Here is a 27,376-nt window from a genome sequence, read left to right on the forward strand (position 1 = left end):
TACTTACTATATGCCCTGCATCATCTTATTCAATACTTTAAGCAAGTCCTAAGATGTAGGTACCATTATGCTCCCATTTTAGAGGTAAGAAAGTGGAGGTACAGGAGATGAAGTGACTGGCCCAAGGTCACCCAGCTTGTAAGTGACAGACATTGCAGGCTCATATTACAGGGCCCACTGGCTTTACTTTGTTTCTGCTTGTCCTGTGAAGTACAGCAAAGAACACAGAAATGCTAGAAAAGACCACCTCCTCCTCTTCTCTCCTGGACATAATCCATGTATGTCCTGTGACATGGGGAACATAGCTAAAGGGGAGCCCAGAGACTAGGGTCATCCATGAATGGTGTCACCTTTAGCAAGTCACTTCACCTCTCTCACTCACAGGTTCTTTATATTTTTAGAGAGAGAGGAAGGCAGAGAGAGACAGAACCATCTAGCACACAGAGCACCAGCAAGGAGTACCACCACTGGCCTCCTTCCAACTCTTTGTAAGGTGGACCCCTTGCCTTGAAAAAGGATCAGACAATAAGAAGGTCATGTGTGTTTGTCTCAATGAGTGTGCTCAGTTGATGGTAATTTTGTCTTTCAGTTCAGCATGATGACCTTTACATCAACTATCAGAAGACGGAAGAGGTCCTAAATCTGAACCTAAAATTACTATGTTCCATCTCTTCATTTTCCATGCAGTCTTCCAATTTTAGTATATATGCTGCTGAAGCGAGCACAATGCGGTCTTAATTTAGGCTTGGTGATATATTGCAAGCTCACCATCTATGAGGGAATGGACTTGGGCCAGTGAGCTTGGGGCCCTCAGCTGCCCTTCCTAATGGGGTGGCCATAGGCAGCAAAGTCCAACTTGGTGAGGCTAAGGCCTTATGACATCATGGAAAACAAGCCAGTGCTACCTGAATGCTCATAGGTATTTTCCATTTCCATCTCAATATCTCTGTGACTAGGAAAAACCAAAGTTTTCAGCATGAACCATTAGGATCAGGGAGGTGGAAGAAATAAACAGATGGGTGTCCACACTGCAACCCTCTACCATTATCTAATTCTGACTCAGGGTCCGTTATGGCAGAGCAGAAAGGAGACTTGACATCAGACCTGGGTTCCAATCCTGACTCTGCCACTCTTTTCTTGTGAGACCTTGGCTATGTTATCCAATCTTGCTCAACTTGGTGTCCTCATACCGAGTACATAAGGATGACACCTCCTCATACAGCTACTGCAAGGATTAAATGAAGTGAAATGGGGTACACAAAGTCAGGGAGAAGTGGAATCTTCCATACCACAGCAAAGGCAGATGAATATGGGGTACCAAAGCAGCACAGAGCTCCCCCGTTCCCATAGGCACTGCCTCTGCTCCCCTGCCCCAAGCACCATCTCCAACCCTGACCACTCTTCAGAGGCCTGGCCCTCAAACCATGTGTTTAAAAATAACTTCATTTGGTCTCATCCCTGACCTGTTCCACCTCCTCCTCTTCACTTCTGGGCGGGGCTGAAGGCCCAACAGACATCATCCATCCCTCCCTCTCCTTTACCTGGTATCCAAGTCAAAGCCTCCTACACAACCTGCCTCCTCATTGTCCATCTCATCCATCCCCTGCATCTGCTGCCGCTGCCCCAGTTCAGGCCTCATCATCTCTCCTGGGCTATCGCAATAGTTGTCTAACTGATTTTCCTGCCAACAGCTTTTTGTACTTTGCTCCTGCTGCCAGAGAGACCTTCCTGAAGCACTCGCTGGACCACAGCACCCCTTTCCTCTAACCCCCCTATGGGCTTCCTGCTCACAGAACCCAGTCCAAGTCCCGAGCAGAGATTTAAGGTGCAGGTCTGGGTCCTAAACCCCATTTTCACCTGCTCTTCCCATCACTCCCATCAGGCACTGCCCTCCTTTCCCTGCACATGACTTGCCCTCACTCAGAGCTTGGTGCCTTGGGTTCACACCACTAGGGACCTGACAAGTCCTTGCAGCTGTGTGATATTTGCTTCACTGCCTGAGCTTTGGTTTCCTTCACTGTAAAAAAGAGAGAAAGCTATCCAGCTCCTGCACAGGGTTAAAGATGAAGTGAGGGGACACATGAGAAACGTGTAGTATGTTGAGTGGCACACACATGGTAGCTGCTATTATAGAGAGTTACCATGAATATCTATTGTGCCGATCTCTCAAGTTGGCAGGCCCCTCCCTCTACCCGTAGATATCAAATTTGCCTCTCAAAGCTTTACTCAAACATCAGAAATAATCATTTCTTCAGAGAAGTCCTTATTTGATTTGCCTTGTAGTTCAAAAGTTTTCACATCTGACCTCTAGTGTGGTCAGGAACCATGCCTTACTCATATCTACCCTCACACCTGGCATAACACCTACCTAGTTAGGTTTTTGATAACTGGAGCTGAATTTCTCTAAGAGGTCACAGAGTTGGAGGGGTGGGTATTGAGAGTGTGCACCTGGGGAATAAAAAACCCAGCTGATCCTTGGTAAATTCACTCCTCACATCTATCCTAGACCCCACACAGCTCTAAGCTCTAAGTCTTGGTTCTTATTCTGATTTCAGTGGAAATGAAGAACACTTGAACCCTGGCATTCATTCATTCAACAGGTGCTCACTGAGCACCCACCACATGGCAGACACAGTTCTAGGTGCTGCTGAGATAGCAAAGGACTAACAGTTCCTTCTCTCACGTCTGCAGCGCACTTGTCCCATGGAAACGAATCCTTCCAATTCTCGGAAACCATTTACATTGAACTCCATTACAAATGTCGGGCTGCACCACCATTCAGATGGGTGGTGAGTTAAAATGCGTCTTCTGTTTCAACAATGATGTTAACTAGTCTCGCTAACATGGAGAGAGAGTCTGGGAGTGTGGGGAAGTGCCGTCCTTCTGAGCTGGGAGTGCAGCTGCTGAACCGCATGCCAAGATGATCCTCAGTTGTTTCGCCACTGATAAGATGACCCCTGAAATGTTTTTTTTTTTCTTTTTAGATCCTTAACTCATTTTGTAGGCCCGCCTGAAAACTTTATGAGAAAACAGGAAGACCTGCACCTCGGACCCTACAGGGGAAGACAGAGGGTGTGTAAGGGGTGTAGAGCTCATTGAATGGCTTGGAGCTGCCGGTTGGCCAGCCAGCCAGTGTTTGCTGAGCACTACATCTCCAGGGGCTCCGCAGGCAAAGGCAGGGCTTGCCACAGGTTTACAATCCAGGTGAGGAGACACAACGGAAGCAAACACACTAACTTGTGTTCTCTGACTATCCACCCAAATGTGTGTACCTGGCTCAGATCTCCTAAGTACACTCACTAGTTTTTTCATGCCTAGAAAACCTTCCTGCTGCCCTGATCTCACTTCTATCCAGTCTTCCAGGCCCAGCTCCTCCCCCATGTCCTCCACACACCCTGCTGACCACTCCAGCAGGTAGCATTCTCACCTTTCACCTACTGACCCCTGTCAGCAACAGGGCCGGTGCATAGCCCACTCCCGTCACTCACAGCGGTCTTCCCTGTCCCTCTCAGCCCAGACCTCATTTTCCATCATTGATTCAGGAGAACCAATTACTATCTTCCTCTCCCCACTTCAAGGGAAAATGAGAATATTTATAAAATGCTTTCAGTTCTTTGGAGTCGAGGGCCTAATTAATGCCCAGGACCGACACCACATGCATCAGAGAAGTGTTGCAGCTGTAAAAGAAGATGACATGTGTTCTTTTGACTTCCAGGAAAGTGTGTAAAAAAAAAAATAAATGACTAAATAAAAAAGCCTTGGAGACCCTCTCAGGAGGAGATGGGTGCTGCCTTGTTGAGATACCTTTGTTTCTAAGGACCAGAAGGTGATACAATACACCTCTCCTCGCCATTCTCCCCAACTCCCCACCCACTTAAAAGCCATACAGAACACTGCAGTCTGCTGATCTGGTGGTCTGAAAGGACCCCTGCCAATAATGCAAAGAGCATAGAGGGGCAAATTATCTCTTCCAATCAAACAGTTAACCAGGATGCACGGGCATCTCCTCTGGGTGAGGAAGGCCTGGTGACTGATCTTATCCCCCCACATCTATGCTACACCCTTTTTGTTCAGAGGCAGCAGTCATATCTCCAGCAGAGTTAACGCCTTATCAAAGACCAAGGGCTGGGTCCTGAGTCAAACTTCCTCTTCCGCAAGTCCTGCTCCTGCGCTGGCGGGCTGAGGGCCCCCGTCCAGAGGTGGCAGAGCAGCAGGGCAAGTATCCCAGGCTAGCTGGAGTTCCCTGGCCACTGAATCACCAACAGGCTGTACCAGCACTGAGCTCCGAGGTCGCAAGAAGCTGTGCCAAGCCGAGGTGCTCTGAAATCCTGTTCCAGCTGACATAGAGTTGAGGCATTAAGGTGTCTGTGGAAGGGACTATGCTGGACACTCCCTGAGTCCCGGAGGAAAGAAGGGGAGGGAAATGTACTGAAGATAGGCCAGGATAAAGCAGTAGACACAATGGCTCTATTTGCAGGGCCCAGGCCCCTCAGTACTGTGAACCAGTGAGTAGAGACCTGGCTGCCAGGAAATTCAGGAATCAAATGCCAGGTCTGGAAGAGCCCACTGCATGGTGCAAGCCATTCCCCGTCCAGGAAGGCCCACTGGCCGCATCTCAGCTTCCCCTGGCTTGTGGTGGCCCCAGAATTCCCATCCTCTGGTCAGCAGGGGCTTTGTCTGTGCGGACCTCAGACCAGCAGCGTTAGCTTCTCAGCAGAACCAACCAAGCCAGGCGAATCCTTCAGCCCCATCAAGGCCATATGTAAACATCACTTACTACAAGTGGCTTGGAAGTAGGCTACGAGCAGGGAGGAGGTAAAAAATAAGCAATCTTTGACTTCTGCCCCACTTCCTCCATGTGAATAGCTTAGTAATGACAAACTCAGCCCTTCCTACCGCTCTACTCAGGGCAGCCCCGGAGCCACCCCGCAGAAGGCACTGTGAAATTTGGGGTTTGGGCTAAGATAAATACCTGTGTGACTTGGCAGAATTTCAGATCAATGTGGTACCAGCCTGTGGAGGGGCGGGGGTCGGGGGGGGGGAGGGGGCAGAGGGGACAGTGATGCCCCAGTGCTGATCACCACTGTCAGGCTTCCCCTGTGATCTGTGTCTTCCGGGGTGGCCACAGAACACCCCTGTGGAGAACTCATTTGACTAGATCAGGACCGCTGATTGAGAAGCAAGGTCCAAGCAGAGGAGACAAGTTTCCAGAACTCCAGATTTTTGAGAGTTAAGGGGAAAACACCGTGAAGTTCTGATAACCCCACATTTCTCAACCCACATCATGCTGCCAACTGGGACAGTGTCTATGTTCTTTTTCTTGGGCCCTGGAAGTGAGGGGCAGGAGGAAGAGGAGAAGGAAGAGAAAGAGGAAGAGGAGGTGGAGGAGGAGGAAGAGGAAGAAGAGGGCGAGGAGGAGGAAGAGGAGGAGAGAGTGGGTGAGAAAGGGCCTGAGTGACAAGTGCAGGTGCCAGCTGCTGAAAGGGCCTGGATGAGCAGTGGGCAGGAGGTGCTCAGACTGACCTCCTTTCCCCGGGAGACCCTGCCACCCTGAGCCCTGACAGGAGGGGCACTGCCGGCACTGCCTCCGAGGGAGCACCTGGAAACCGGTGAGGGTAGTTTTTTTGAGGGTAGTTTTTGGTTGTCACAATGACTCAGGGGCACTCCTGGTATGTAGTGGGTGAGAGCTGGGATGCGAATTTGCTGTAATGCACAGGACTTTGTCCTGAATAAGATGCTAATAGTGCACTCGGTTAAGAAATTCTGGACCCCAACAGGGAAACTCTCTTCAACCGCAGGCCATTCAGCCTCCGAATGAATGGGCAGAAGCACCCCAAACTCAGGGGAAACGGAACAAGCTGGCAGTCACATCAACAGCAGGGCCACTCATCAGAGCCTTGCAAAAGGTCTCGGGGAAGCTTGTAGAGCAGGGGTGGGAAATCTTTTCTCTGCCAAGGGCCATTTGGATATTTATAACATCATTTGCGGGCCCTACAAAACTATTAACTTAAAAACTAGCCTGCTGTACTTGGTCAAACATTTGATTAACTCACCTCTAATCCCTTGGCAGAGTCAGACCAAATGATTTCATGGGCTTTATGTGGCCCACGGGCCAGCCGTTCCCTACCGCTGTTGTAGAGTAGCCATGGTGATCAGCCTGCCCTCAGCTAACTGGGATGCTCCCTTCCCCATTCAGCAATTCCCTCTCTTCTTATGTTCATCTGTCTGTCTGTCCGTCTCTATATTAACCTAAAGTATTTGGGTTGCACAATACAAAGCCCACCTATAAAGTAACAAGACCGACAAGCCACAAACAAACCCACACCCCGTGTTTTACAGTCATGAGGTGCCAGACAGACTCCCAGGAGCCCCGAGAGGGAGGGAACTGACTCTCTCTTGGGCCACCTGCCTGATTTTAGGCCCCTGATGTATTGCCCTCAGAGCAACGCGAGTTCTTCTGACCTCGGTAGCAAAGCTGATCATGAATGCCGCCAAAGCACTTAGTTGTATGGGGAGAGTCTCGTTGTGGACTGACGCAAACCAGTAAGGGACAGGCTCCACAGTGTTGGGGCAGAGAGCATCAGATTCCTTTTAGTGGTGTCAACTTAAAGCATCTTAAAGGGAGACAAAAATCCAGGGAAGACACAGTAGCTCTTGCAGGGAAATGGGAGTGGGTCCCCCCCCCCCACCACCACCAACAACTCTGCTCCTGTACCTATTTGCTTCTTTGAAGACAGGTAGAGATGAGAAGCAAAAGAGCAGAAGGAGCAGGAAAAGAGGAAGTTTTCTGCCAGCATGGTTTAGCTCTAGCAAGAATAGGAGGACGACAGAAAGAAGAATGTGGGTGGCAGCCCTTTAAGTCCCAGGCAGGGGTGCAGGGAGAAGAGGGTGTTAGATTATGAGCATTCAGTGTATTATTGAAGCACTGTTTAGGAAAACCAGGCTCATCTCAACGAGAGTGGTGTAGGAACCAAAATCAGCTGATAAAATGGTACAGCCTCTTGGAGGGCAGTTTGGTGGTTTCTTACAACACTAACCACAGTCTTACCATATGGCCCAGCAACTGAGCTCCTTGGTATTTATTCAAATGATTGAAAACTTATGTCCACAGAAAACCTGCACTCATAATTGCCCAAACTTGGAAGTAATCTTCTATAGGTGAGTGGATAAACTGTGGCACATACAGACAATGGAGTACTACGCAGCAATGAAAAGAAGTGAGCTATGGAGCCATAAAAAGACATGGAGAAACCTTAAATGCATATTACTAAGTGAAAGAAACTACTCATAAAAATCTATGGACTGAGACTGTGTGATTCCAATTATATGACATTCTGGAAAAGACAGTAAAAAGATCCGTGGTTTCCAGGGGCTTGGAACAAGGGAGGGAAAAAGGTTATCCTTTAAGGGAAACGCTGGGGGTTGTAAGGGCAGTGAAACTATTCTGTATGACACTACAATGGTGGATACAGGTCATTTTGCATTCGTCAAAACTCATAGAATGCACAATGCAAAGAACAGACCCTAATGTAAACTAGGGGCTTTAGCTCACACTTAACTCTAGTTAAAAAACATTACTTTTAGTTAATAATAATGCACCAATAATGACCCATCGATTGTTGCAAATGTACCACACTAAGGCAAGATGTTAATAATAAGGGGAATTGTGTGGGGGTGGATAAGGAAGTATATAGGAACTCTGTACTTCTCACTAAATTTTTCTATAAACCTGAAATTTCTCTAAAAATGTCTATTAAAAACCCCTAGCTGAAAACAATTACAACCCTATGAGGCCATATTATTTTCTCCACATTCTAAATTGTCTAGTCTTACTGTTTCCCTAAGTCCAAGTACAACGTCCTTCTCCTAGGAAGTCCAAGCTGGCACAAGCAGCTTGGGTTGGACTTTTCTGGAAGACAGAGGAGACACTGTGCAGCCTTCCATGGAGCCCACGGCTCTGGGCATCATCACTGCCTCATCAGCTTGGCCGAGTATAAAGACAGACAACAACGCTGAATTCCTGACCAGCCTTTGCCATCACTGTGAATCCTGGCCAGCTGAAAACTTACTAGTAAGTACAAGAAGCACACTGATTTCTCCTCGGCTGTGAAATGTGTTGTAGGGATGTGCTCACTGAACGTTGACAGTGGCTCCCAGGAGAGGCAATGGTCAGCTTTGTCAGTGGCTGATCTGACTGGGCTGCCGTGTACCCTGCGCCTCCCTCTCAAACAGGGAGCATGTCCGATGAGAGAAAGCAGGGGACAATCACGTTCCCTGTGGAAACAGGTTGGGGAGAAGACAGGGTATGGGACTGGAGGGGAGGGAAGGGGAAATAATGGGTGAGGGGTCTTCAAAAGAAGTCTTCAAGCCGAGAGGTTGACAGGCACAGCCAGGAGTCTAAGCAGCCTCTGAAACAATCAAGGAAACCCAGGGCCCGGTTTCAGGGCAACTGGCCTTGCTTCTGTGGCCCCTCATGTAAAATAGATGATGTTCCCCAGTGGTTGAGTACTGACTTATGAACCAGGAGGTCACGGCTCGATTCCAGGTCAGGGCATATGCCCGGGTTGTGGGCTTGATTCCCAATCATGCAGGAGGCAGCCAATCAATGGTTCTCTCTCATCCTTGATGTTTCTATCTCTCTCACTCCTTCTTCCTTCCTCTCTGAAATTAATAAAAATATATTTCAAATAAATAAAATAAAATAATATAGATGACTTTTCCTAGATGTGCTGTCTCTCAGAGAAGGACAAGTTACAAATACACTTTTCAATCTGTTGTCACCCACCGTCAGCTCTGAGGCTGAGGGAGCAGAATATGAGAGTTGCTGGAAGGATAGTTTCATCCAGTTTCTTGACCTTCCAGCTGCATCTGAGAGTATGCTCCCCAGTAGGTGTCAAGCACAGCCTTTATCATAACAAAACGAAGCTACAGTTAGAGACTTTCCCATCCTCCTCTCCCTTCTTTCTTACACTGCAGGCAGGAAAGGGTCAGAACATCACGGGAGGCTGTTTAAGTGTTCCACATCATCCTTCTATGAACACCTATGAGCAAGGTAATGAAGCAAGCGGCTCACTCCCCATCCCCAGCTCTGTCACAACCTGACATTTTATTGTATGTTTGTTTGTTTATGTTCTGTCCTTTTGGGATCAAGTGGGGGGAGAGCGAGAGGTGGTGTTTTCTGGTTTGCTGTATTCTTCTCGGTGCCCAGACAGTGCCTGACACAAAGACAGCTCTCAACAGTACTCGTTAAATGAATTCAGTTCCTTTTTGAGTCAAACCTGCCCAGAGATGTCTAGGGAATGTGAACCAAAGCCATCAATATCTGAGCGGCAAAACTTTACAAGGACTGTGTGGAATCTAGGTTCTTCATTCTGGAATAAGACACTATGAACACTTGTGTGTGATGTCAGATCTCCAAGAAATAATGCAGACACTGGAAATGTGTGTGTGTGTGTGTGTGTGTGTGTGTGTGTGTGTGTGTGTCTAGACCAATAGAGTCATCGTAGATGTTCTTTCTGAACTGGTGACAACTAACAGAGACCTGGATAAATGTAGGGAACCAGTCCTGCAAATACCTGGGGGAAAGCATCCAAAGGTAAAGAAACAGCAGTGCAAAGGTCCTGTGGTAGAGTGAGCTTAGCCCATTCAAAGAAGAACAAGAAGGCTGGTGTGGCTGAAGCAGGACAGTGGTGGGAAATGAGGCTGGAGAGATGCAGACTTCTCTCACGGGGAGCACTGGAATGAATTTTATTCTAGGCTGAGCAGCTACTGGAAGGTTTTGAGCAGAGGAGCAATATGTTCAAAGGGTTCACTCAGGGTACTGAGAACAGACAAGGCCTTACCAGAGGCAAAGCTGGAAGTGGAAGGAGTGAAGATGAGAATACTGCAGAAGTCCAGGTGAAAGATGAGGGGCAGTGGGGAAGGATGTGAGAAGTGGTCGGATGTTGAAGATAACATAATCAGAGTTGACAAGACTCACTGAACTTGGGAGGACTGAACATGGGAGGTGCGCTTTGGTCCTGTTCCTCAGAGACCTGCTCTCTTTACCCATCTTCATCTCTACCATTCCCCTGCCTTCTCTTCACCTTCCCAGGCCTTCTTCAACTTCCAAGGCCAGTTCAAACATCAACGGCTTCAGAAACCTTTCCTGACCACTCTCCTCTCCCAAAAAATTAAAAAGCAAACAAATGAATAAACATAACAGAACGCAGGCCTAGAGAAATCCATTAGCAGGCTGAATGCCCACAAGGGTCAAATCCACAGTCTTATCTTGGTCCTGATGATCTCAAACTTCTCTAAAGAGCTTTTAATAAAATCCCTTCCAGGGTTTACCCACTATCCCTGAGATCCTCTGGGATGCCACAGGCTAAAATGAAGGTCCTTTCCTGGGTCATCTCCAGGCAGGTCCTAAGAACCTCAGTCTAAGGTAGCCTCAGACACACCCGGAAGACACACAAGGAGCAAAGCGAACAGGCTCTGTGCGGACTTGGGACCAGAACACGCGCACGTTGCAAATGTACAGACTCAGAGGCTATTCTCTGCTCCAGGTTTCTCTGCACTAAATGCCCTGCCTCTTATGCACCTGCGGGCACAGCCTAGCTCTCTAGTTTCCTCAGAGGCCCCCCTCCACCCTCCTACCCCCCTCCATCTCTCACCCCATGATGCCTGTGGGAGAGAACTGAACAGACAGTGGCCCTCACTGATGCAGGTGTAATGATACTAAGTTGGCCACTCAGCTGAGCATTCAACATGCCACGTATCCTCTTGGGGAAGGAGTCCTTCCCTCGAGGATGGGTAGAAGTCAGTATTCCTTGTGAATCAGGAGGCAGCCAGAACACTCTTGCTGATAACTCAACAAGGGCCCCAGACTGGCTGACTTGAGTCACCACAGAGCTTCGTCACCCAGCATTAGCTGTGGTTTTCTGCTTCTTACTTTGAAGGGAGGCAAACACCCGTGTCCTGAATGATGACAGGACATACCAGTCCACACCCTCAGAGGCTTCTTGCCTTGCTGGGATGCTAATCCTGCCTAACAGGACTCCATAACACTTCTATGGTTATGGTATTAGGTTTATGGAACACCTTTTAAAAATCAGAGTAGTGTGTTAAAAAGGGCATGAAATGTAAGTGACATAAGTGGTACGTACCATTTTCAATCAGTTCCTTGAAAACACATATATTTTTCTCATTCTTAAAGTGTCCTACCATCTCCAGCAGGAATCAAATACAATGCACATGTATCATCCCATCCATACTGAGCCCGCAGCAGACATTACTAATTGATCACAGCACTATTCCCACAGGTGCAGCCTTAAATCCTTCTGAACAGCCACTTCCAAGTAATCACAGTTGACCTAGAAAGTGGAACCATTTCCCACTTCTGCTCCTGTAATATCTGTTGTTACGTCAATGAAGTTTTGGAAATGAGGGTGGGAGGAGGAGGAGGAAGAGAGAATTGAAGAGGGAAACTGGGGGTAAATTACTTGTCATTAATAAAAACGTATTTGTCAACCACTCAATGTTAGGTTTTGTGCAAGGCACTGCAGAAGTTGAGAATAGGGGCAAGAAAAAGAAAAGGCCCATGAAGTAGGAAATGAAACCTCTACATGAAACGCACACACTCTCACACACAATTACTGTCAACGGAGCAAGAGGCCATCCAGAAGCACTGTTGGTATGACGACAAAATCAAAGTGGATTCCTTTCCCCCCAGCATAAAGGAGGTAGAACCCAAGAATATCAATAGCTATTTCTACCAATTTCTCCGCCTCCTCAAAGCCAAAGGCTTTTATATAAACAAAGCCCCAGATTTTCAGAAAATGTCTGCTGTGAAGCCTCTGGAAATAGCTAGCTCATCAGGTGTTAACATAGCTAGCCCAGGTGAAAACAATGACAGAACCATTTATGAAAGAGGCTAAAGTGGAGAAAACCAAGGACAGTATGTAGGTGGGTAGTTCAGAACAACCCAGATTTCTTTAATGCTTTCTATTGGGAGCCTAAACATGCTTTTCCACAGAAGTTAATGACTGTTATCTTCAAGGCCGAACAGTGAGGCCGTTCACCCACAGTGGCTCGGCTCAGCTCGCAGTGGAGTCAGATGACATCACAGCCCCCAGAGGGCATTCCTGGCTGAGCCAGAGCCGGGCTCTGAGCTGTGTAGGCCTCAGGGGTGAAGACCACGCACACAGGAGAGAGGGGTTGACTCTCTCTCCCAATCACAAGGGCAGCTGGTACCTGCCTTGGGTAGTGGTATATTCCATGGAAGGCACGCATCATATCCCATTTTCTGGCATAACAAACATACCCACACCCCTCTCTGGTTCACTTCTCAAGGCTGGGAACTCAGATAAACTGCCCATCTGCAGGGCAGGCCTGTGGGCTCTCTGCAGAGGGAGCTGCCTCTCAGACAGACCGCCTCCACCCTTGGCCTGGGAACAGTCACCGCTGGAGCAGAACCCTGTCCCCGCTTCAGGCACCTCCTCTCAGAGGAGAAGAGCAAACAGCTGGAAAGCGTTGTTCCCTGATTAGCAGGGGAAGCTCATCTAGGAGGGATTAAGCACATTTATTTTCTTTTCCGCTGGGAAAGAGCAGGCTCATTTCACCCAAGTCTTTTCCTTGTCATCACTCAATAGCTCCTTGCAATTCTGGTTCCTTGGGTTCTGAGTTGCAAGCTGGAAAGATGAAGGAATTTTGACCCAAAGGGACTGTTCTGTTCCAAAAGGTTAAACCTTTCTTTCTCCAGCTGAATGTTACAACTAAGAGCATCAATCAAGGAAGAAATGTTTGATAGTGGGTCACTAGATATTAGGTGACGCAAGTGAAGATCAAGAAAGCCTGTGGGGCAGTGTGCAGAAGCCCTGCGGAAAACACAGGCAGGCACTCAGCTCTGAGAACAACGCAATTTTTATAAGGAGCTACTATCTGTGTATTTAAACCTCAGGAGATAATTTAGTTTCCTGGCTCCCTAAAACATCAGTATTTCCTCCCCCATGGGCCAGCAGGATGGGCTTTTAACTACCAAGCAGTCACTATTGGGGGGTAGGGGTGGGGATTGAGGGGCACTTCAGTGGAGGTGATCCAAGTTAAGCAAACCAATTAAGGGGAGATTACTATAGAAAAGGATTATCAAATAAGGTCCTTTAATTAAGACACTGATTTTTAAAACGTACATTTTTTTTTTTCCAGCTGCTCACTCATTGCAAAGGAGGTCCGTCCCACTGGCTGTTTCAGGTGTTAGTGATATAGTTTGCCAATGCGTACAACACCTTCACCTTTACCTAAGGGGGAAAATCACCTTTAATAATCGTGGGTGGATGCTAACACCTGAGGATCCAGATATAAACTATCTCTTCAGAGGTGCAAGGGTCATCAAAAAATGCTGCCAACTGCATGAAGTCCCCATGGACAGGTGAAACCATAAATGCTATTTTGTTCTGATGAGCTACTCCACCAAATCAATGGAAATGCCTGTGCTTTTTTGTGGGTTCATATCATTGCTAAAGTTGGGGGTGAAGAGTCTGAAAGTAAGCCAGCTATTAGCAAATGTGCTAACCCAAATTCTATCTTTAGTTGGACTGTGAAGAACTAAATGTGTTAAAGTAAAAGTGTTAAAGACTCTGCCATGTTATCTGGGGGAATGTCACCTGGGGAGGTGTGGAAACGGGGTGAGGAGGAGGTGAAGCCAGCACCCTAGTAGAGGGCTTTAGAGACTACAGTTCACGTGCTGTGACTTTCAGGCATAAATGGAAGAGATCATCCTTTAAAACAACACCCTTTAAAAAATTTATGGCAGAGCCTGGCCAATATGGCCCAGTGGTTGAGCACTGACCTATGAACCAGGAGGTCATGGTTTGATTCCCAGTCAGGGCATATGTCCAGGTTTCGGGCTCAATCCCGTGTGGGGCATGCAGGAGGCAGCCAATCAATGATTCTCTCTCATCATTGATGTTTCTATCTCTCTCTCCCTCTCTCTTCCTCTCTGAAGTCAGTAAAAATATATTTTAAAAAAATTATGGCAGAAATGCCAACAGGCCTCCATTAATGAATTTCTTATTAGAGGTTCTCTGGTCACAACAAAAAATGGCAGGTAGGACAACTCATGTGATCTTCTGTCTTCTGAACATCTGAAGTCTTGACCAAAGGAGAGAAAAAAGAACCCTACCACGCTCATTTCTTTATGATATTTCACAATGTTGGGAAATAATAAGATTTCTTTTTAGCCAGCATGACACTTACATGCATGGAAAGTACTCTCAATATGGTAAATATTTAGGAAAGTGGCTGTCTGAAAATCTGATTACGTTGAGCCTAATGTCTGCTGCAAAATGGCACTCTCCCATTCAAGTGACTCCAGACACCTCAGCATCCAGAGCCTTCCATGACCGACACAGAGAAGCACACTAGTGAGATGGCTAGATCAGCGGGCAAGGATTCTCGGTTCAAATCCCAATTCTGCCCCTTGCTGACTAGGGGAGCTTGTGTGAGTTACTTTGTATTTTGTGCCTCAGTTTGCTCATCTGCAAAATAGGGATAACCATATCACACAGGATTTCTAGATGGGTTAAAGGGGTTTGTGAAACACATAAAGCACTAAAAGAAATTACCATATACAGGCACTGTGCTAAGCGGTGGCCATTATCTCCTCAAAGAGTACCTTGCCCTGGCATACCAAGAACCCTCCTCTTGATCCCTAGGTGCCCGCTGTGTACCTCATCATATTGTGAAAAACTGTGTGTCTGCTTCTGCTACGAGCCATGAAAAATTCAGGGGCACGGCACCAGAGCTAGGTCACGGCCCTCTGCATTAGTATCACCAAACCCTGCAGAGAATCTGCACAATCCATGCATAAAATAAGTAACTTCAACAAACAAGTAAACAGCATCCCTCACTTTGAGCTGATGAATCTTATTTTTGTTATTCAGCCCATTAGCTCTATAATACAGCATTAAGTGAATAAAGTGGCTACCATTGGTGAATTAAGAACCCCATTACATTAGCCCCAGCTTATAAAAACCACAACTGTTTGATCACTTGGAGATAGTCTACACGGGATGACAGTGGAGGTACTCTGAATGCCTCTGTTATTACTGTTAAAAGAAAAAAAATGTCCTGCCTTTTATCAGAAATAAAAGATAAATCCAATTTAGTTGAAAGGACTTTTGTTTATTTTCTCTCTCTTCCACACTAAGGGAAAGAGGCACTTCACAAGAAATAAGCTCACGTTACACAGTGAGTTGATGTTGTTTTCCTAAGCGCAAATCTCTAACTTTTAAGTTATTCACTGGGGCATAACCAGTTCATTCACCAAAACCTTTTACAACCTACAGGAGGTTCAAAATGAGAACTTACTTGAAATGATGGCCTTCATCAGAGGTCCCACTCTCTTGATCCTAATAGAGCATTTGATCCCAATATAGGAACTTGGAGTAATGCCTTTTGTACTTTTTTCTCCCCTAAGGAAATTTAAAATAGAGCAGAACTTTGCTTAACTAAGTCAGGGAGAAAACTGCTCACTGGAACTTCTAATTCACAGGTAGCAATGGAAGTTCTGCAATAATTACAGGTACCATATGGGGATCAGAGTTTACTAGTGATGACCTTCAGGCACAGAGAGACCCTGAAATAGCTTCTGAATCATGAAAGAATGATGAAGTTACATAACAATCTTTAATGTGTGTGCACCTAACAATAGAATGTCAAAATACATGAGGCAAAAATTAATTGAATTGCAAGGAAAAATAGAGAAATCCATTATCAGAGTTGGAGACTTCAACACTCCTCTATCAGAAATAGGCAGATCCAGCAGGCAGAAAATCAGTAAGGACATAATTGAACTCTACAACACCATCAACCAACTTGATGTAATTGACATCTATAGACTATTTTGTCCAAATACACATTTTTTTATCAAGCTCACATGAGCATTTATCAAAACAGATCACATTTTGGGCTATAACACATACACTAATAAATTTAAAAGACTAGAAATCATTCCATGTTTGCTTTTAGACCACAAAGGAGTTAAATACTGAAGATTAGGCAACACATTTCTAAATAATACATGGATCAAAGAAGAAATCTCAGGAATAAAATGTATTTTGAATTAAATAAAAATGGAAATACAACTCATCCAAATGTGTGGGATACAGCTAAAGCAGCACTTAGAGGCAAATTTATAACATTGAATAAATATATTAGTAAAGAAGAAAGAACTAAGATCAATAATTTAAGTTTTTACCATAGGAAAAGTTTGAAAAAGGAAAGCAAGTTAAATTCAAAGTAAGAAGAATATGATAAAGTTATTTACTTTAGTTACTTATTCTACTCTAAATATCTGAAAATTAGTCATCCACATGGGACAGTATTTCCCAAACATTTTCCTTAAAATCCCTGAAATGGCAAAGAGAAGGAACGCATACCCATTCCTTTAGAGTCTGGGGGCACAGTCTAAAACAAAGGAAAAAACACACCCTAATTTATTTGAGGTTTTATGTGTTGAAAGTTAATTTTGATATTTCAATTTTCCATTCTATTCACTAATAAATCTGAGTATGTTTTAATATAGAAAATGTTCTAACTTGCCAGCTAAGTTCCTTTTAGATGTTTCAATTATTCCTTGTTCCAGGGAGATGTTGCTGGGTTTGGTCTGTGGTTCCAGGTCTGCCACGGCATACTCCATAGTACTCCCATTTGAGAAGGGGGCATGAAAATATAGTCTCTGTTAACCAGAATATCACACGGTGGATTGTAGGCCTGCCTCGTGACCCCCAAATCCTGCAAAGCACAAATTCCAGAAAGAATAGGAGAGCACAGACAGGTTCATCATGCCTTTCAGTAGAGACCCAATGCTCATCAGTCCTCGACCAAACTGAGGATGAGTGAGGTAAGACATCCTTTCTCCCCAGGGATTGAAATATGGTAAGTAATCCTTCTCTCTGTCACCATAGGAAATGTTCGTTTCCTCCACCACCACAAGTGTTTCTTCTTCCAACATGCCCCGGGTGGGAGGGAAAGAGAAGTCTTGCCATGAGAGGGAGAAGTGAAGTGATACTCACTATAATACACTATCTGCTTTCCCAGTTCTCAATATTTTCTGCCCCAACTTTCTGGGGCACTGATGTGTTCCCAACGCAAAAGAATGATTCATTACAGGGTGAGCCTCATATTAATGAACAGGACAGAAATTCCACAAACAGAACCAGTACTTCTAAGAACGTATCAAGTGACAAAAGTGGGATTTGGATTCAGAAAGTAGATAATAAATTATTCAACAAATGGTGTTAGAGTAACTGGATCATTATTTAACAAAGGGCAAGTTAGACTCTTATCTCACGCCTTACACCAAAATACATCCCCAAAGAATTGAAATTTAAACCCAAAAAGTCACAACATAAATGTACAAGGGAAAATGAGAGATCAAACAGTCATTGAAATGCTTTCCTACCCCAAGACTAAGTATTATGCAAAAGTAGAAATCACAATGGAATAATGAACAGATTTTAAGTCCTTAAAAGTAAAAACACAATCATACTTCTGTAAACCTAAACACAACACATAAAAGTTTAAAAGACAAAATGAAGAAAATATTTTCAATTTAATTTTTTAAAAACTGCTTGCAAATCAACACGAAAACAACCTACTCAAAACATAGTCTAAGGACAGAAATAGGGAATTCACAAGCAAGTAAATTCAAATACTCAGACATGAAGAATCTTTAAATTGTACCAAACTTTGGTATTACCCACAGAAATACAAATTAAAACAATTAGATACCATTTGCCAACATAATTAGAAAAGTCTAAAAAATGATAATATTCACCACAGGCAAGGTTGCTGATAAATAGGTATTGACACATAGGTGGTAGAAGTATCAATTTGTACAGCTGTTCTGGAGGGCAGATTGTCAAAACATTTTAAAAGGTGAAAAAGTGTGTATCTTTGATCTTAGTAATCCGGCTCTGGGGATTAGTCCTTAAAAGATAATTGAAAGATGCTAGTAATAATTTAGCTGCAAGAATTTTCACTTCAGGTTTGAGTATTTAAAAGTTTGAAACAACCTACATCTCAATCAATAAGGGATATATAAATAAACAATGATAGTTCTATAATGGAATGTGTCATAGTCATTAAAAAAATATAGGTTGATAAGATATATTTATATTGTTTGCCACAGAAATAGTTTCCCTATGTAGTGTAAATAAAAGGCAGATTAAGAAACATAATCTACTAAATGGCATTTTGAAGGTAAAAAGTGAATATACAAATATCTATATTCATACCCAGAATGAGATCTGATAGGATACCTACCTGCTGGCTAAACCTAGTAAGAGGATGCTTCCAGTGAGTCGAATTTGGGCCTTTTTTTCTTTTTTTTGAGAGTGGAAGAGAGAGGGAAAAACAGAGAGAGAAACATCAATGTGAGAGAAACACATCGACTGGTTGCCTCCTGCACGAGCCCTGACCAGGGCCTGGACTGGGGAGGAATTTGCAACCAAGGTATGTGCCCTTGACTGGAATCGAACCAGGACCCTTAGGTTCGCTCTATCCGCTGAGCCAACCCGGCTAGGGCTGGGCATGTTTTTTAGATTCTTTTGTTTGTAGATTCTGATTTCTGTTTCATTTTGGAAAAAGAATAAGTAGGATATAACTGAGGCTGGCAGAGAAGGAGTGTGTCCTGGGTGGCCTGCATGGAGAGGTGGCAACCAGAGGGTGTTGAACACTAAGTGGCCTGCACAGTGGCCAGCATCAGTGTGTTTGTTTTGTGTGTTTTTTGGAGGGGGGCAGGGTTGTGGTTGATGAGGTTCAGAGAGAGTCCAGATCCAGGAGGATTCCCCAACTGGGTAATGTCTGAGTTTACCTCACCTCCCTAAAAAAACGCTCAGGCCCCAGGCTTGCTTTCTTCATTCTAGTTCAGAGACCTATGATTCATCCCCTGAAACCCTAATTATAACACCCAAGGTCTGCTATGTGCAAAAAAACATCTGTCATTGTTTCAGTTTGTTGGCAGGGGGTGTGTATAGCATGCAAACTGGCCCAATGACATGCTCCTCCGATGCAAAATAATAACCCAGGAGCCATCCCAAGGTGAGAAGTGCTCAAGCCCAGAGCTTCCATCTGAGCTGGGTGCCAAGCAAGGTGAACAGTTTATGTCCCTTCATCGTTCACATGCCAGTTCTTCCGAGCCACTGCCATGGCAAAAGCTACAGGCCTTGAGCTATTTCTTCTTCTTTTTTAATTGTTGACAGTATTACATATGTCCCCTATCACCTCTCACCCTTTGCCCCCTTCTACCCCACCTCCACCCCACTCCAGGCCTTCACTACACTACTGTCCGTGTCCATGTCTTATTTTTTAAAATTAAATTAAAATTTAAAAAATTATTGGGGTGATATTGATTAATAAAATTATACAGGTTTCAGGTGTACAATTCTATAATACATCTGTATATTGTATTGTGTTTTCACCACTTCAAGTCAAGTCTCCTTCCATCACCATTTATTCCACCTTACTCTCTTCTACCTCTCCCCCACCCCCGTTTCTTTCAACTAAGAAAAGTATCCTAAGTTTGTGTTTTCCCAGTTGGTTGCCAAGGCCTGCGGAGGGAGGGAGCAGAGTGTGTAATTGCAAACCTCTCATTTATCAGCGTTGGCCGCTTTTGTGTCACCAAATTACGTGTACCATTTAGCCAGTTAATCTCCTGTACCTCTTGGAAGTACACTAATTACACAGAGAATGCCTCAGACCTGGCAAGAGATGCTGAAGGAGCAGTTAAGGTACATCTATCCTCTAAGTGCCCAGGAGATTTGTTTACTGACTGACCTCATTCAAACTCAGATCATAAGCCTTAAGGAACTCAAGCTGGAGATAGGGCCTCTTTGTAAGAATCCAATATTTTGACCTAAAAGGAGTGATCTTCAAAACAAAACAAAAAAACAAACCAAGAGCAAATGAGCAAACAACAAAAATCTCGCACACAAGCCTGGGTCCTCTTACTTCAAATGCTCTAGTAGCATCTAGTAGTCGCTGCTGAGGCTCCACCTGTGTTCAAAAAGGCCAAGGGCAGAGATGAAGACCGAGTCTCTGCCCCCAAGCAGCCCTCAAACAGGTAGAAAAGAGAGGGCAAGTACCAACCAATGTTAATCCAAGGCAGGACATGGAGGGGCAGAACTCTGCTGCCGAGGTTCCTAGCCAGAAACGCTAACATATTCAAAGATTAAAACAAAAACGAAAACAAAAGCAAGGCAATAGCAGGCTTGAATTCCACTAAGTTATATGTACAAGCTTGTTACACAACGCAGTTATGTGTACATCCCTTGTTGAGGAAGCCCTAACCATCTACAAGTACCTGAAAAGTACAGGAAAGAAGGAGAAGGTGGGGAAAATGGAAAGCTTTGCAAGGTAAGAAGACAATGAAAAATTAAAAGCAAAGGTACTGAGATTTCACTTGACAAGCAGAGAGACTCTACATGAAAGAAAATGGTTTCCTATGACTTAATAAAAAGCACTAGCAAATACATGAAACACCATTTCAATAAACTTCCAACTTGTTCTTTAAGCCTAGGTAATGGTTTATTTAAGTCATATTCAATACAACCAATTCATAATATTTCAAAAGAATGTACCCAGATTTTTATTTATTTTTTTTGTTTGTTTTTCCCCCCAATTTTTTTATTAAGGTATTATATGTGTACATATCTTACCATTGCCCCCCTCACCCCACTCCCATATATGCCCTCACCCCCAGAGTTTTGTGTCCATTGGTTATGTTTATATGCATGCATACAAGTCTTTTGGTTGATCTCTTATCTTCCCCAACTCTCCCTAACCTTCCTGCTGTAATTTGACAGACTGTTTGATGCTTTACTGCCTCTGTATCTATCTTTTGGTTCAACAGTTTATAATGTTCTTTATTATCCATAAATGAGTGAGATCATGTGGTATTTTTCTTTCATTGACTGGCTTATTTCACTCAGCATAATGTTCTCCAATTCCATCCAGGTTGCTGCAAATGGTAAGAATTCCTTCTTTTTTATGGCAGCATAGTATTCCATTGTGTAGATGTACCAGAGTTTCCTGATCCAGTCATCTGCTGATGGGCACCTAGGCTGTTTCCAGATCTTAGCTATTGTAAATTGTGCTGCTATGAACATAGGGGTGCATATATCCTTTCTTATTGGTGCTCCCAGTTTCTTAGGATATATTCCTAGGAGTCAAAAGAATGTACCCAGATTTTTAGATTTGGTATAAAGCAGTGATTTCCAACGTGGGGCACATGCCCTACAGGGGGATAATTTGATTTTTAAGGAGGATACTTCAAGAATGAGTTATTAACAGTGAATTTTTTTGCAAGTTCTTATGGTTCTAGGGGCCTCATATATAGTATATAAATATATATTGTGACATATTTATGCATTTCAGTTCTCTATTATATGTTTTGAAACTTTATTTGCTATTTTTTTCATATTTCATATTATTATTATTTTTTAAACAGTTTCTTAGTGATTTCTTCCTCAGTACTTCAACTGTCCTTTCGTTCTTTTATTTTTCTCTTTCATGGATGCCATGTTCTTTGGAAACTTGTTTAATCCAAGTTAATGGCCTTTTAGGCTTCCTCCATGTGAATAGGAGTTCACTTTTTGAATAATAAGAATTATATGTCATGGGGGCATCAGGATTTTAGAGATGCTTAGGTGGGGCATGGCCAAAAAAGGCTGGGAACCACTGGTCTGAAGGGAATGTGCCTTGCCCTTGAAATGAAGAGTTCCTGAGAGATGGTTCTGGTAGCTCAGATTTCAGGCTTTCCTATTTCAGTTTTTTTATACTTGACATTTCATGGTGGGGGAGGGGAGGGAAGCAAAACAAAAGCAAAAGCACCCAAGTCTTAGATGCAATTTTAAACATATTAACGTTTAGTTTATACTTAAAAATAAAGTGATTAAAAATATTTGAAATGGCCTGGGCCGGGTAGCTCAGTCGATTGGAGTCTAGTCCCATACACCAAAAGGTTACGGGTTCGATCTCTGGCCAGGGTATGTATGGGAGGCAACCTATCAATGATTCTCTCTCTCTCCCTTCCTCTCTCTCTCAAACCAATAAAGTATATCATCGGTAGCAGAACAGCCGTCACTTTTGGTAATCCAAAAAAAAAAAAAAAGAAAAGAAAGAGTGACATGATTAGCACTGGTCAGCTTAAGTCTAATAACGTGGGATCCTCACATTTCCCCTGGGTAAAGAACACTTAGAACAATGAAGAGACTTCAGCAAGGGTTCTCACTCTGCCCTGGTCAACGAGGCAGGCACCTTTAATAGTTGCTCATAAATCCACAGGGGCATTTGTAAATGTCAGAATGTACTTGTAGATAAAATGCAATTGGTTAAGCCAGAAGCTTCCCTAACAGCAACGGACTGAAGAGCAGTGGTTCCCCCGTGTTCCTCCCCTGCCTCCCCAGCAGCAGCATAAGCCACACCAGGGAACTTGTTAGCCATGCACACTCTCCTGTTTCCCACCTGGCAATCTGGTTTACCAAACCCTCCAGGTGGCTGTGATTTGCGGGCACTGCTATGGAAGATGCTACAGAGGTTGTGCTTGTGAAACCAAGCACAAAATGCCCAGTTCAGTGTGCCAGGCTATTCCCTGTTTGGTTGACCCAACCTCCACTTCCCATTGCCCATCCCTTTCAGTGGGCAGCCCAAAGAGCAGGATCCTGTTCAAACACGCTTTCAAAAGGCTCTCAGAGATAGGGCTAATGGAAAAAGTCACCTAGTTTTTGTATGTTACCATAGTAACACAACGGCACGAAGCATCATTTATTCGTACAAGAAAGGGCCCCTTTGCAGGGGATGTGGCGTATTACAGAAAAATTCTGAGGAAACCAAATGTTGGAAAAGCAAATATGGGAAACTCAGCTTCTAAGGCTCCATATACACCTTTACAGCCATGTTCTAAGTGAACTTTCCCTAATTATGGCTGCCCAGTAAGGAAAACCTGTGTTCTGGGCCAACCCCCACTGTCTACACTGAAAGACGAAATTTCCATGCAATGGAGAAACATCTTACTTCATGCCTCCTACTGGCCTCAGTCCCAAATCCACAGGGAAGCTGACCTGTTTCATCTCTACACATCCTTAGTGACACTTCGAGTCCTAGGATGTCCTTCTTTAGGTCTACATCCAGTCCTCCTTCTGGGAGCTGCCAGAAAAATAATAATGTTTATTTCTAGATTATAAAACCTACTTCTGTATTACAATATCACCTTCATTTGTGTATAACCCTTTCTTTTTATAGTTTATAAATAGCTTCCACATTTCCATCTCATTTGATTCTCGTAATAACCTGTGAGGTGGGCACAGTTTTATTTCCACTTTACAGTTGAGGAAACTGGGACTTAGTGCTGAATTCAGTAAACAACTGACCATTAAATGTTATGGAGGACATATAAATATTTTGCATCAAAAATTAAAGAATTCACAATGTCCAAAAGAACTCCCAAACTTGCTTGAATTTGTCATCTGCCAAATGATATTCACAAAAATCATTAGGCAGGTTTTTAAGTTGGGTGTTTTTTTTTTTTTTTCTGGCTTAAGAAGGATGGGGAGCAGGGAGATGAGATGAGTAAGACAGACACTCTCCCAGTTACAGAATTGACATAACCTGCAATGAAATTCTATGGGGTTCACGTAACAGCAAGGATCACTTGATGGTGCTAAGATTAATTAAGCTCTTACTCCATGCCAGGCACTATTCTATGTTCATTACATACATCCAACAACCCTATTAATATCCCCATTTCAGAGATGGGAAAAGCAAGGCACAGAGAAGCTAGGTAACTTGCCCAAGATTTCACATCTTGCTCTATGGACGCAAAGGAGGACGTGGGACTGGAGATGCCAAGCCCCTGTGAGGTTTGCTCTGCCAGCGATGGAAACCTGACATGGGAGGGCAGCCATCACAGGAATCTGGATTACTTTTCCAGGGTTGCCATTTAATCATGAGTCTCCACACTCTCTCTGCCAAAACATCAATCAGTGCGCAGGTTCTCAGTAATCAGGAGTATTAGCTGCTTCTTTCTCAGAGTGTCCCCATGAAAATGGGGAAGGAGAGGAGAGATACCGGCTTTCTAGGTCTCGGTGAGCAATGGCACACTGCCTGATTTGCCTGGTACTCCCTTCAGCGACTTGAAGAAAATCAGAGAGAAAAGCAACTCTGGAGGAAATGGGCAAATTAAAGATGCATGTGGCACTGATGAGTATTTAGTAATCTAGCAGAAAGTAGAGGGAAGGCAGAAGTTCTAGTAAATGCTTTTATTTATTTATTTGTGTAGTTAGTTAATCGATTGGTTGCCTCCCACATACGAGGGTTGGACCTGCAACCCAGGTATGTGCCCCTTGACAGGAGTCTAACCTGAGACCCTTCGGTCTGTGAGCTTTTTTTTTTTTTTTTAAGAAATAGAAATAGCCGAAACCGGTTTGGCTCAGTGGAAAGAGCGTCGGCCTGCGGACTCAAGGGTCCCAGGTTCGATTCCGGTCAAGGGCATGTACCTTGGTTGCGGGCACATCCCCAGTAGGGGGTGTGCAAGAGGCAGCTGATCGATGTTTCTCTCTCATCGATGTTTCTAACTCTCTATCCCTCTCTCTTCCTCTCTGTAAAAAAATCAATAAAATATATTTAAAAAAAAAAAAAAAAAAAAAAAAAAAGAAATAGAAATAAAAATGAGTTCTCACTGGTGTAAATTACTCCTGCCTTCTTTTTCCTTGAGTTGCCCCCCAACTTGGCACATTTTGGAATTGTATGAGCCAGCTTTTACATATTAATCGACCTTTTAGGTTTCTACATCTTTTTCTTTTTAAAAAAATCTTTATTGTTGAAAATATTACAAATGTCCCCCAGTTCCCCCCATTGACCCCTTCTAGTCATACATCTTTTTCTGGAAGAAGGAAACAAAGATCAATTGAACTCCCTTTCTGCTCGATTACCAAATACTCATCAGTGCCACACGCAAAAGAGAACAATCAGATGATGAATGAACGCAGTCTTCATGGCCAGTTATACTGCGATGGGGTCGGGGAGACAACTTTCAGAAAGGGTCCTCAAATTTGTTTACCTTTATCATTTCCTGTCCCTAATTTTCACTAAAGAACTTAAGGCCACCTTGAGATCCTAGGAATTCAACAAAATTTAACGGCAAGTTCCAGAGCATTTCACACAATCTCTCCTCAGGGCGAAGTCCCAAACCTGGGAGAGGGGCCCACAGAGACCACAGTTAGGTGACTTTTCATAACCACAGTCCTTCCACACTCTTTAATAATCGGGGACCAACTACTTACGCACTGTGCGCCCTGTGCGCTTCACTTTCCTCCTCTATAAAATGGGGGTGCTAATTCCTTCTTCATTAGGTTGGTGTTAAATTAAATGAGTTAATACATGTCAAGCGCTTAGCACAGTGCCTGACACAGAGTAAAATGCTCCAGCTATTATTTTTACTACTAGAATTTGCGAAGAACATTACAACAGGGAAGCTGCATATAGGAGGCTTCTAGTGCATTGGTAATGTTCTATTGCTTTGAAAACATCTAAAATCAGAACAATAATCAATACAAAAAATAAAAAATAAAAAGGTCTTAGAAAAAGGGGTGTGTACGGGGGAGCGATCCATAATCATGCCACCTATTGGTGAGTTTCAGATGAGGCTCTAGCTGGGTGCTTCCACGCCACACTGCTCTTAATTCCCTTAGAGAATGCGGCTCTTAACCAGCGTGGGCAGGATTACAGAGGGGTCCGTGGACCCCCTGAAACTGAACACGGAACTGGGTAAGGCTGCGGCTCAGGGCGTTTGAGGGGAGGGGTTCCACAGCTTTTCTCGGACTCAGATGGAGCGAGCAACTTGCTTTACAGGGTTAAACTCGGGGGGTATCCACGGAACAATTCATTTCACAGAAGCGGCGGCAATAACCAGGGCACCTGGGCCGCTGACCTGCTGTCTCCACACCGGACAGACCCGAGAGTCGCGAGCCCGCCGGGCGGGTGCGCGGGGCAGCAGCCTCCTCACTTACAGGCCGACCCGTGAACTCACCGGCTCCGCAGACCTGACCCGGGTTTGCGGGTTTAACTTTCCCTCCCTTCCCCCACCCCCCGTCCCCGCTCCGAGAACAAACTCAAAGGAAATAGGCAACTCTCAGCCTAGGGTTTCACTCCTGCCCTCGGCTGACCCTTACACCACGTCTCCCAGGGAAGTTAATGAAAAAACAATTAATCCGCGCAAAAATCCAAAATCTGCTCCCAAGCTCAAGAGCTCTGTAAGTTAGAAGGTCCAAGGCACCTCCCCGCACCGCGACCGTCTGCTCGGGCTCAGGGATGGGAAGCGGGTACCAGAGGGAAGCGGGCAAGGTAGGCGGGAGGGTCGGGCGCTCGCCCCCCTCTGGGAGTCTACCCACTCCGGACGGACGCGCAGGGGCGAAGACAGACAGCAGCCAGGTAAGCAGGTAGGTGCGGGCCAGTGTACGAACACACAGGCGGCGGATTCAAGTCCCAGCCCGAGCACACACGGCTTCCCTCCCCGGGCCGGTGTTCTCAGCGCGGGCCAGGTGGCCACTTCGCGGGGGAAAGCCTGGGTGCTCGACGATCCCCCCTCTTTGGGATGGGCTCCCCCCATCCCTAGTCAGCCCTCCTGACTCCCCTTACCTCTCAGCCTCCAACCCCTGAAAAGCACTAACCTGGCTCCCCTCTTCTAGGCGGGCAGAGCAAAGCCCTCGTGGGGGGGAAAAAGAAACGGAGGGGACCGGGGAGAGCGGGGTGTCGCCGGAGGGAGGGGACGCGCAGCCGGCGGCATACGTACCGAGCGCGAACAGGGCGAGCTGTCCAGCCGAGGGGACCATGGTACGGGCGGCGGGCGGCGGGCAGCAGGCGCTCCAGCCTCCTGCCCTACCTGCGGTGCCCGAGTGGCGGAGCGGCGCTGCGGTGCAGGGGGAAAAGGCGCCGGCACGGCAAGGCCAGCCCCCGCGCGGGCGGGCGGAGGGAGGACCAAGCGCCTCGGCTACCCGGGTGCCTCGAGCTGTCCCTCGCTCCACGGCACGGCTGGGCGGAAATGGGGAGGCGGTTACCGGCACCTCTCTGCCACTCGGGACCCGGCACAGCGGACCACTCTCCCGCCCCAAGGGGGGTGCCCCCCTAAGGGCAGAGGAGGTGGAGGTTTGGGGCTGGGGGCGGGGACACTGCACGCACCGTGCAGGGCGCGGGCGGTGGGGCGGGGCGATCTGGGACTCTCGGAGCCCCACCGCAGGAGCTTGGCACCCAGGGCAACAAGCAAAAGGCAGGAAGCGCCCAGACTTCAGACACCACCCTCAGACGGGTAGTAGGGTCGGTGCCGGCTGCAGAGCCTGTG

The 27,376-nt window shown here is 45.4% G+C and overlaps 1 protein-coding gene across 1 annotated transcript in view; it reads right to left on the minus strand.

Moving 5' to 3' along the window:
- Nucleotides 1–27,135, minus strand: part of TGFA (transforming growth factor alpha) — a 94,929-nt gene extending 67,794 nt beyond the window's left edge. The window contains exon 1 of the mRNA XM_008147492.3: nucleotides 26,831–27,135. Within this exon, the coding sequence (XP_008145714.1) occupies nucleotides 26,831–26,870 (40 nt within the window). The 5' untranslated portion in view covers nucleotides 26,871–27,135. The remainder of the gene's footprint in view (nucleotides 1–26,830) is intronic.
- Between the last annotated feature and the right edge of the window lie 241 nt (nucleotides 27,136–27,376).

This window comes from Eptesicus fuscus, chromosome 16, assembly GCF_027574615.1.
Source record: "Eptesicus fuscus isolate TK198812 chromosome 16, DD_ASM_mEF_20220401, whole genome shotgun sequence".
Taxonomy (NCBI): Eukaryota; Metazoa; Chordata; class Mammalia; order Chiroptera; family Vespertilionidae; genus Eptesicus; species Eptesicus fuscus.